This window comes from Danio rerio, chromosome 3 (genome assembly GCF_052040795.2).
Source record: "Danio rerio strain M-AB ecotype USA chromosome 3, GRCz13ab, whole genome shotgun sequence".
NCBI lineage: Eukaryota > Metazoa > Chordata > Actinopteri > Cypriniformes > Danionidae > Danio > Danio rerio.
This window is the reverse complement of record NC_141023.1, coordinates 61,805,196-61,817,500: the sequence shown is the minus strand read 5'-3', so window position 1 is coordinate 61,817,500 and position 12,305 is coordinate 61,805,196. Positions and strand designations below refer to the sequence as shown.

Here is a 12,305-nt window from a genome sequence, read left to right as displayed (position 1 = left end):
GCGGTTCATTCGGCTGTGGCGACCCCGGATTAATAAAGGGACTAAGCTGACAAGAAAATGAATGAATGAACATATGGAGCATATTTATTATCACTTGACAGTAACGGAGGAACGCCGTCAAATTTAGAGGACTAAGAGTAATGATTTTCCTCTTAATAATTTACTTGAGTAAAAGTACACATCTTTAAATGTACTCAAAAATTACTCAATCATTTTACTCAAGTAAATGTAACGAAGTAAATGTAACTCGTTACTACCCACCTCTGGATGCAATGTAACTTCAATTCAACAAACGGACCATCAAAATAAAGTGTGACCATATTTTTTGGCTATTATGTTACCTGTTAAAGTGATTTTTTTTTACAGCTAACTGTGATAGTACCATATACTATGATAAAAGCTCCAGCAAATTAATCACAAGAAGAACTGATACCAGCAGCAGCCTAATGACGAGTATCAACAGTGTCTAGGTTTGCACAGGACTTTACAGGATTCATATTTCGACATGTTGTTGTGTCAGAAAAAAAAACAGAGGTGGCGTTTTCCTCCTTTCGTGTGGTCAGAGATTAAATGGTTTTTTCAGTCAGGGTGAGGCCACTTTCATCCTTTATTTGAAATGGAGTGATCAGGATAAAATATATATATATATATATAAAAAAACCTCTTCTCAGATTGGTTTATGTGTCAGAGTGGGGATGACTGGATTTGCCTCTTTTGTGCCCTTGTTTAGTGTCTCCATACCTGAAGAGTCTGTCCATGGTTGCGGCCAACAAGCTCCTGCATCTCCTAGAGGCTTTCTCCACCAACTGGTTCCTGTTTTCAGCACCTCAGAACCACCATCTGGTCTTCTTCTTGCTGGAGGCCTTCAATAATATCATCCAGTACCAGTTTGATGGTAAGAGGGAGAAATCTCGGAAATACATTATATGCATGAAGCAAGCAGATTTCCTGCACATAATATAGCTGTACATACAATATTGGGTCCCACTTTATATTGAGTGTCCTTAACTAACATTCAAAATATAAATATAATGTACTTACTGTGTTCAGAATGTATTGCAGAGCGTTTCTGGTGCTCTTGAGGTGGGATACAAGTAGGGTTAAGACAGGTTTGGGGGTTTGGGGAGGTTTAAGCGTGGTAAACAGTTTAATTAAAGATGTATTTACAGACAATAATTTGAATATGTAATTACATGTTTTTAATCAATCATAAGTACAATGTAAAAGCATGTATTTACACAATAAGTACATTGTAACAAGTGATTAAGTTCATTGTAAGTACATATTAGTTAAGGCCACTTAATGTATTTGTATTTTATTGTAAGTGGGACTCAATGTTATATATAGTAATATATGCTCTACATACATTTGTCAAATTGTATATACATTTTTTAATTCCTTTATTATCTGTGTTTTTGTCCTGTCTCTGTCATTATGTTGCAGTTTGGAAACTTCTATCATGTATACAAATAACTTGTATATGTAAACAGGGCTCAAATTAACTTTTTTACTTGGTTGCACCAGTGCTCTTAACTTTAAAAATTTAGGCGCATCAGCCAAAATTTAGTCGCACCCACCAATTATGAGCACCGTTACTACAAGTTTTATATAAACAGATGACTTGCATTTGAAATCAAAACTAATCAAACTTACAAGCAAAAAATATATATGCATGTGTGAGGAAAATATGTCTCACACAAAATCCCGTTATCACAAGAAAATAGATTTTTATAACATAACTGAGTGACCAAAAGACACACGCACTGCTTGACATGAATGAATCTGTTAACGATATAACTGTGCTGTTCTCATGGGTGCTGTCTGACATTGCTCTGATGCTTTTGACACACTGTACCTTCTTACATGCATACTTCCTGTTAACAGCAATACCGGCCTTTTCATGAGTAGTGATATTAGTGTAAGCCTGTTTTCGATGGTGAACGTGGTGTAAAATTTGACATATAATTGCCACTAGCACGGCGGACAACATCTGGGTCCGGTTTTTCAAAAGTAATCTACTAGGATTTTGGATAAGGGATTGGATCAAATCTTGAAAATGGGTTTTTCAAAAGAAAAAACGGATTACCTCATCGGATTAGATCACGTAATCTAATCTTGGTTTTGATCCAGATCAAACCTTTACTGTGGGTTTTTCAGACCTTTTTTGTAGGATTTGGATCACTTTGATCCAAAAAACCTGGATTCAACTGATCCCATCAGAAGGGTGGATTTAGCCTGGATTTCATGCCCAAAATGTAATGAAAACTTTAAAAATGTATTAAATAATACTATTTTTGGATCATGCAGTATCTTACAAGATATTCTATTTATTCATAAGGTTTTAATTTTATTTGTTCATCTGTCAGGCTGTAGTGATTTTTGGCTTTAACGTATTTAGCCTTTCAGTATAGTCCTACAGCAAAGTAGAAACAGCTTGGCCTTATAAAATAATCCCTCAAACAGCTGTCAAAATTGACCAAAAACAATACATTTTATTCTGTCAATAATTTATATATATAATAATATAATATAATATAATATAATATATATATATATATATATATATATATATATATATATATATATATATATATATATATATATATATATATATATATATATATATATATATATATATATATATATATTCATCACAATGGAAAATATTTTTGTTTTTAAAATATTTATTAGTAATGCATGCAATGATTACAGAATAACAAAAAAAAAAAAAAAAAGCAAAATATTTTAAATAACAAAAAAAAAAAAAGACTGGGCAGAAGCACAGCTTCATCTAGCAGAGGAACAACTGACTTTGACCAAACTGCAGCAAACCAAGGCCAGACTTGAGATTCGCCTCCTAAAGGCTTTGATCAGACAAGCTGCTCTCTCCACATCAGATGAGGAAGTCTGAACTTATTGTGGAATTTTTGACATTAAGTGTTTTTTTTTTTTATTTACATCTATATTTGAAACTTATTATAAATACCTCAATGTACAGTGTTTGTGTTGTAGGTCTCAGATGAGCGGACTGCTGGAAGAGGATGGGGTGGGGTTTTTATTGTTTTTATTTTATTTATTTATTTTTTTAAATGTGTTTGTTTTCATTTCAAATAAAAATAAAGTTATATGTTGCTCTTTACATAGGCTTATCTATCCATCTACATTGTGATGGATAATCCAGATTTAGTGATCCTAAAAATTTCCTATCCGGATCAGATTGATCCAATCCAATGTTGCTTTGAAAAACTGGCTTAAAAAAGTAAGCTGGATTACGTGATCACGAATCACAAAAACAGGATTACTAAATCCGGATCAATTTTATCTGGATTAAACCTTTTGAAAAACCGGGCCCTGGCCCAGAAGCTCTCCATCTAGATGTGGCAAACAGTTACCTGAAAATTCCATATCATAGACTTTTCATATCTGACTTGAAGCCAATGGTAGTCTTTTATCCACTCTTCGAAAAGTGTAGATGGTGGATTAACATTCAGCACATGATCAGTAAGATGTGTCATTATTTGTAACTTTAGATGGTTTCTAAAACAAAATCTGTCATTGTTATCTTCATTCTCATCTTCAGCACTTTACATTTTCACGTTTGTAGCTCTCCCTGTCATCCCAAGGCAGAAGGCAATGGCTGAGTGATTGACAGCTGATATTAACCAATCCATTCGCATTCAGTTCTAGAGCATTGGGCCAATAGGAAGAGCGCGAAGGTGGGCAAGCATTGTGCTTTGCTTACTGCAGCAAGTCGACATGACAAACCATTCCCGAGCACTGCGTTTCGCGTTTCAAGTGCAAAGACGAATTCTGTGTGAATGTCTCCTAAATATGCGCATATGGTGAACATGTCACAGTAAAAACTGGTCGCACACAACAATTTTATGCACTCGCACAAATGCTCCCAAGTATATTTTGAGGTTGCAGAGATAAAATTTTGGGCGCAAATGTGACCAAAATGGTCACAATTTCGAGCCCTTTGTAAACGTACCTGCCAATAAAGCTCTTTTTGATCCTCGTTTCTCGTACCAAAGCAGTTAATGTCTTCAGTTTAGTCCTGGACTTGCACAAAAACTACATTTATGATGACTGAATTACTGGCTGAAAAGCAAGTCTTTGTACTAAATCTGCACTTATATTTGAATGTTTATGAGAGAACTTGCAGGAGTGCAGAACTGGGTCATTTTCAGCAGTGTCTAATCACCTTTGATGAGTTATTGCCACCATAAGCTCGTGGGAGTAGTTTGTAATGCTGTACAAAACGTACAAAGAAGCAACTTTAAAGCAACTTGTGCAGATCTAAATGTATTTGGCTTAATATATTAAGTAAGCCGCGAATCTGGCAATTCATTTTTAATTTAGGAGGCATTTTTGTCCATGTTTCTGTCAAGAACACTCTTAGGATTTAGTATGCAATGAATATGTATATAGCAATGTTGATGCATTTGGTTTTGGCGGTATAGACCTGCTACGCTGCTGCTGCTGTTTCGATTATTATGGCAGAGCAAGTATCGAGACCTGCTACTGCTAGTATATAGACAGACATGTCTTCTGAGAATGTTTGCTGCTGCTAACATATTATACATATAACCAGGGCTTGACATTAACTTTTTTGATCACCAGCCACTGTGGCTAGTATTTTTCTAACATTACTAGACACTCGCCATGCTCACTAGCCACAATTTTATTGTTAGGAAAATATATTTTATACACATAAATATGACTTTGACATGCTAAAATTTCTTGATTTAGAGTTAGCGTTATCTCTACATGCCTCCTCATTCATTTCACTATTTGTGTGTCGTGTATGAGCTTGCTCAATAATTATGAGCTAATGGGTCAGGGTTTCATATATTACAATTAGTTGTTATAATTTTCAGAGCCCAAAATGAAGGATTTACCCAATTAATCCCTGACCACACCAATAATAAAGAGTCAATTATTTCTTAGCCTCAAAATTTAAACGTGTCAAAACAAGCAAAATATAGCTGAATACTAAACTTTTCATTTAACAAAACATATGCACAGTCATATGTCCTGGCTAAAGTTGTCAGATCACCAGTTAACTACATACAGTTGAAGTCAGAATTATTAGCCCCCCTGAATTATTAGCGCCCCTGTTTATTTTTTTCTCGAATTTCTGTTTAATGGAGGGAAGATTGTTTCAGCACATTTCTAAGCATAATAGTTTTAAAAACCTATTTCTTATAACTGATTTATTTTATCTTTGCCATGATGACAGTAAATAATATTTAACTTGATATTTTTCAAGACACTTCTATACAGCTTAAAGTGACATTTAAAGGCTTAACTAGGTTAATAAGGTGAACTAGGCAGGTTAGGGTAATTAAGCAAGTTATTCTATAATGATGGTTGTTCTGTAGACTATCGAAAAAAAAATAGCTTAAAGGGGCTAATAATTTTGTCCCAAAAATAGTTTTTAAAAAATTCCAAACTGCTTTTATTCTAGCCGAAATAAAACAAATAAAACTTTTTCTAGAAGAAAAAATATTATCAGACATACTGTGAAAATTTCCCTGCTCTGTCAAACATCATTTGGGAAATATTTAAAAAAGAAAAAAAATCAAAAGGGGGCTAATAATTCTGACTTCAACTGTATAAATGGGGAGTTAATCTCCCATTAAAGCAATGTTATTGTATAAATGATAATTAAACCAAATGAATGCAAAAGAAAGCAGGTAAAAACATACTGTGTGATAATAAAAGTATGATCACACACATGGTTAATGATAGACCCATAAATAATCTGTTCAAATAATGGTTAAAGAGAAAGCAACTGGCTTACAATAAGTCAACTCTGGAACTCTTGAAAGCAGCAAGACTGTAGCCTGTAGTTGCATGTTCCTCCCTTTTTGTCCAGTTTATTTGAAAGAGAATCGATCGCATCAGTTGTGTTTCTAGACACAGGTACTTCACAAAAGGAAACAGGAGCGCGCACATGTTTTAATATATTGCGCGCATCACCTCAGCTGTTAGCACGAGTGATCATTCTCTCATTCGGTATTCACCTGCTTTGCTCGCGCAAAGTTGCGAATGCAATTATTTTTGTCAGTCGTGTTGCTTCTCAATTCTAAGATCGCCTGTGTATGCATCTTTATTGTCAAACCCTGCTTTTAAGAATTATTATCTGGGAAAATTATTTTCAACCGGTCAAAGTGGCTAGTTGGAGTGTCTGTCTGATCCGCCACGACCGAAATCTACCTGCATTTGTTGGCGGGTGTTAATGTAAAGCCCTGCATATAATCCCACATGGCAGATCTAAATACAGGTGGAGCGTGGGGTGGAGGAGGGTCTCTGAAAACACACCTCAGCTTAACAGTGTAGAATGACGCTGAGCATTTAAACTAATGAGGAGCAAGCTCATTGGCTGCCAAGGTGACAGCGACCAATATCCTGCGCCTTGTAGTTAATGACGCAGGAGCAGATTAGGTGACCTATCAGCCTGCGCACACATATACTTTCATGGCACAAATTTCTCTTAGTTTTTTTTTTGCAATAAGCTTCAGTCCTCTTTCTAACTCTGCTTGTGTTTTGCTCAGGTAACTGCAATCTGGTCTACGCCATCATCCGGAAGCGAAATGTCTTCCATCAGCTGGCGAACCTGCCGTCAGACCCCGCCACCATTCAGAAGGCCCTCCAGAGGAAGAGGAAATCTCCTGACGCCATCTCTCGCACCAGCTCACAGGAGACCGTGTCCATGGAGGGTTCCCGACCTGCTGTACCTGCTGAACCCGGCACACTGAAGGCCAGTCTGGTGGCTATGCCTGGTAAATCCATTCACCTGCCAGATATTGACCATTAAAAGGGACAGTTTACCACTAAAACTGTATTTTTTTCTTTGACTATTTACTTGTGCTCTATATTTCAATTTCTATCTTGAGATACTCTGAAGAGTATTGTAAAACAAGCAGCCATTGATATCAATAGTAGGAGCGAAAATGCTATGAAAGTCAATGGCTGTTTTTCTAGCATTCTTCAGTGTATCTTCCTTTGTGTTCAAGAGAAGAAATAGCAGATTCAGAACAAGTGGAGGATGAGTAAATGATGACAGAATTTACAATTTTTGGTGAACTATCCTTTTAACTCTAACCCCAATTAAACACAGCCAAATATATAATCAAAATCTACAGGATTACCTACAAAACATGTAACATAAATGATGTAACATGATGGATTTGGGGATGAAAACCCTGCAGGACAGTGGATCTCAAGTGCTTGAGTTTGAGCAACAGTGAGAAATTACTTGTGGGGCATTCAAACCTGACGTCACTTGTGTGAATAAATTGCGTGAACATTTTGAGTGTACTCGCTTCATTCGCGCATCAAATTCACTTCACAAAAGATGCGATTGGCATCATGGGTAAGGCTTCGGTCTGCCCTGTGGCTCTAATTTCATTGCTAAATGGCTAAAATAGATTTTTACTGAGAGAGTATAGCTGTGCTTTAGGAAGGATGAAAAACCGTGTAGATTTATTCGACGCCATGTCTAAGTCCACTAGATCCTTTCAAAGGTGCCCCCAGCTCTGTAAGTTCATCAACTCCTCCAGAAACTATATTCAGTGGTGCTTCACACTGAGCCCAGCCCGATTTGATGAGCTGTTGTCTGGTGTCGGCAAGAGGATTTCCCCTCGGGATCCCAACCACAGGCACTACGTCATAATCAAGCCCCTACAAGAGCAAGCTCCTAATTGGTTAATGCTGCATTAAAGTTCAGAGTTTCCAACTCGAGCAATTCAAGCATTAAGCATGTCAAACACGCAAAACGCTAAATTTACGATGCTTCATTTGTGTGAATCGCATCATTCGTGCTGCCTCATTCGTGCGAATATCGCCGTAGGATATCTGTTCTCATTTTTGCATTGACTTAACATGTAAATCACTCGATGCTTCATCCCCTTTTAGTGTGAAGACATCATAATCTCATCATAACAATACTGCCTTAATACTTGTACCCTAATTTGGGAAATATCATATACCCTAATTTGTGTCTCGGGAGATGCAAATTATAAGATATATGTATTGTCAGGCATGACGCAAAGGCAAACAACTGCCTGGAGCGAAATGCATTAAAATCCTTAAACACACTGCAAGCCATTGATTATCCAACGTTTTCCTTGGACATTTAAGGGCAAGTTAAAGCTAATTTTAATATTTGCAGTGTAATAATAATGAAATTTTTGACAGTTATGACATGTTAGATTTCCTAGTCCCCACACTGAGACAGAGAAAGATCGCATAAGAGAGAGATTATGACGTGTTCATGTAAATGACACAGGAATATCTAATAGCTCATTTAAATTATGCAAGTATTTTAAAGATTATTTTGCTTAAAGTTGGTTAATCCTTATCAGCTACCTGGTGTCCTCAATATTACACAGATGAATGAAGTTACTAGATGTTAAGAGTATTTTAAATCTACTAGTATGGATCAAAACTCAGTCTCTACCTGTTGATGAAACCGTTTTATTGCATACCTTCCAGTCAAATCAGAATCAGGAATTTCAACAGACCATGGAATACATAACTATAAGCACTATAGCAACATTTATTTAAATATGTTAGACTTTAATATATATATATATATAAAATGATGTGAAATGTTTTTAATCAAAAAATTCCCATGCTAATTTTAGAACTGACTTGTCAATCTCAAATTTAAGTACATACATTTTACACTTTACACCTTCCTACCACCTAAACATTGTGCCTGTTTTGATATCATGTTGGTTAAATTAGGTTTTTACATGGGATACAGGATAGTATATTTCAGTTTTGTTGTTTTAAGCTGAAACCATGTGCTATACTGTCGGTCACAAGTGTGAACGGTACTTAAACTAACCTGGTCATACGTGATATAAAAATAATAATCAAAAACAATATGTTTTTACATTTAAAAGTTTTATTTCTTACCCAAAGCCTAACTTTTAGGGTCGCTAGAGATAAAAAGTAAAGGGTATGTTCACAATTGTATCCAGTGGAATTGTGTATTGTGGCACTTGACCTGAGACAGATTCACTGTCTTTAGGCATCGATAAGCTGACGGAGAAGTCGCAGGTTTCTGAAGATGGCACGATGGTGGCAGTGGCTGAATCTCCACAGAGCCCTGAGCACGGCAATGCTGAAGCCGGAGCCAGTGACACAGAGTCCATCTCCGGAAGAGACAGTGAGGTCAGAGGAAAAGACACAGACACGTTCAGTGCTCGCTGTCCACGTGACGCTGATTACACATATGACTCTCTTCAGGATGTCTTCTACACTGAGGCAGAGATGGAGAGGAGGAGACGTCTGTCCAGCTCCTCATCATCTGTCTGCCACTGGAACCCTAAACCAGACTGGGTAAGAAGATGCTTTTTCTTCATTCCAAAAAAAAAAAAAAACATTCCAAGAGCAAAACAAACATTCAAAATGCAAAACAAACATTCAAAGAGACAAACAAACATTTAAAGAACAAAAGAAACAAACTATTAAAAAGGAGCAAAAATACCAAATGTAAAAAAAAAAAATCTAACAAATGTTATAAATAATAAATACTAATGTGTAAAGACCAAAACAAAGAAATGTCCAAAGAGGAAAAGCTCAAAAAAAAACAAAAAAACAAAACAAAAAAACAAACAAACCTAATTCTGGTTAAAAAATAAATAATGTGCAAAAAACAAAACACATTTTCAAAGAATAAAACTAACAAACATTCAAATAATATAACAAATAAATGTTAAAAAACAAACTGAACTTCAAAGAACCAAACAAACATTCAAAGAAACAAACATCCAAAAAAACATAACAAACAAATATTTAAAGTACAAAACTAACAAATGGTGAAAGAACAAAACAAACCTTAAGAAAGGAAACAATTCAAGAACGAATCTTAGAAATGTTCAGAGCAAAACAAACACCCAAAGGAAAAAAAAATGTTAAAAAAAACAAAAGTTTAAAGAAAAAGCGAACAAACATTCAAAGAGCAAAACAAACATTCAAAGAACAAAAGAAACCTTGAAGGAGAAAAATTTACAAATCAAATAAACGTTACAAATAACAGTACAAACTAATGTTTAAAGACCCAAACAAAGAAATGTTCAAAGAAAAAATTGTTCAAAAATGAAAAGAATCAGTCAAAGAGCAAACCTAACTCTAGTTAAAAATAAATAAATGTCTAACATTAGAACATCATCTAAAAAAATCTAACAAATGTTATAAATAATAAAAACAAATGTGTAAAGACCAAAACAAAGAAATGTCCAAAGAAGAAAAGCTAAAAAAAAACTAACAAACCTAATTCTAGTTAAAAAAAAATGTGCAAAACAAAACACATTTTCAAAGAATAAAACCAACAAACGTTCAAATAATATAACAAATAAATGTTAAAAAACAAACTGAACTTTGAACAACCAAACAAACATTCAAAGAAACAAACATCCAAAATACATAACCAAACATTTAAAGTACAAATCTAACAAAATGGTGAAAGAACAAAACAAACTTTAAAAAAGGAAACAATTCAACTACGAATCTAAGAAATGTTCAAAGAGCAAAACAAACATTTAAAGGGGAAAAAAATAAACGTTAAAAAAACAAAGGTTTAAAGAAAAAGCAAAAAAACATTTAAAGAACAAAAGAAACCTTGAAGGAGAAAAATTAACAAATCAAACAAACGTTACAAATAACAATACACACTAATGTTTAAAGACCCAAACAAAGAAATGTTCGAAGGAAATTTTGATCAAAAATCAAAAGAGACAATCAAAGAGCAAACCTAACTCTAGTTAAAAATAAACAAATAAATGTGCAAAGAACAAAACTAACAAACTTTTTAAAGAATCATACAAAAAGATGTTCAAACAAACAAACAAACAAACATTTAAAAAAAAACAAACATCCACAAGATATAACAAACACACATTCAAAGAACCAAACTAACAAATGGTGAAAGAACAAATACCTATAATAAAACGTCAAACTTCAACTTCAAGCTTTAACTTCAAAGAGCAAAACAAACATCCAAAAACTAAACAAATGTTAAAAACAAAGGTTTAAAGAACAAAATAAATAAATGTTTAAAGAACCAAAAAAACATCCAAAGAACAAAACAAATGCATGTTAAAAAAACAAAACAAACAAACAAACATCCAAAAAACAAAACAAACAAATATTCAAAGATCTAAAGAATTATTCAAAGTACAAAACTAACAAATGTTCATAGAATAAAACAAACATCCAAAAAAAAACAGAAGAAATAATTAAAGAAAAATCTAACAAGTGTTCAAAGAGCAAAACCAAGAAATGTTCAAAGAACAAACAACATTTAAGTGGTACATCTAAATAAATAAATAAACACAACATTAAAGGACAAAACAAGTTCAATTTTTTAGTCAGTGAAAAGTCAGGGAGAAGCCAGGGAATTTGACATTTGGCTTCGAGTGAAAACCCTGATTTGATTTACTGGCCCACATCCTTGTAAACCCGCATGTTGCAAAGAATACAAAAGGAAAACTAAATTATTCTTCAAAATTTTTCCGTTTGTGTTTCGTGGAAAAATAAGCATAAGGGTTTGGGACAACATGAGGGCGAGTAAATGCTGCATTTTAAGTCCTTCAAAGTCCAGTTTTACTACAGTATTGGGACCTGTTTTATATTATTTATGTTATAATTGTAGCTAATTTAGAGTTTTTATATTTTTATCAATGTTTTGTCAATTCAAGGTTGGAAAAAACATGAATATAAGTTGACAAAATTATAATACAATAGATTACATTTTAAGATGTTCATTATATATAATGCATATACACTCTTAAAGAAGATAAAAAACTTTTTTTTTGTCTTCTGTCCAACATAAAAGATGATATTTTGAAGCAAGATGGAACCATTGACTTTCATAATAGGAAAAACCAATACTGTAGAACTCAATGCTAACAGAGTTCCAGCTTTTTACCAAACTGTGTGCGTGTGTGCGTGTGTGCGTGTGTGCGTGTGTGCGTGTGTGTGTGTGTGCGTGTGTGTGCGTGTGTGTGTGTGTGTGTGTGTGTGTGTGTGTGTGTGTGTGTGTGTGTGTGTGTGTGTGTGTGTGTAACAGAAGAAACTCATTAAGGTTTGAAACGAGTAAAGGTTAAGTAAATGATGACAGAATTTTCGGGTTTTGAGATCTCTTTAAAGCCATTGGAGCTGTTCTCAGTACAGAGGGAATTCAAATTGAATTCACAAAACTAACAACTGTTCAAACAAATCTAACAAATAAGCATTCAAAGAACAAAACTGGCAAATTTTCGAAGAACAAAACAAACAAATCTTCA

The 12,305-nt window shown here is 34.3% G+C and overlaps 1 protein-coding gene across 2 annotated transcripts in view; it reads left to right on the top strand.

The window, feature by feature from the left end:
- The window catches only part of hid1a (HID1 domain containing a), a 55,617-nt gene that overhangs the window by 36,521 nt on the left and 6,791 nt on the right, over positions 1-12,305 (top strand). Inside the window, exons 13-16 of one of the 2 annotated variants that reach the window (XM_087245277.1) lie at positions 731-895; positions 6,561-6,788; positions 9,047-9,189; positions 9,265-9,357. In XM_087245277.1, the coding sequence (XP_087101403.1) occupies positions 731-895; positions 6,561-6,788; positions 9,047-9,189; positions 9,265-9,357 (629 nt within the window). Of the gene's footprint in view, positions 1-730; positions 896-6,560; positions 6,789-9,046; positions 9,358-12,305 lie in introns of both variants that reach the window. The other variant, XM_087245276.1, reaches the window with a different exon arrangement.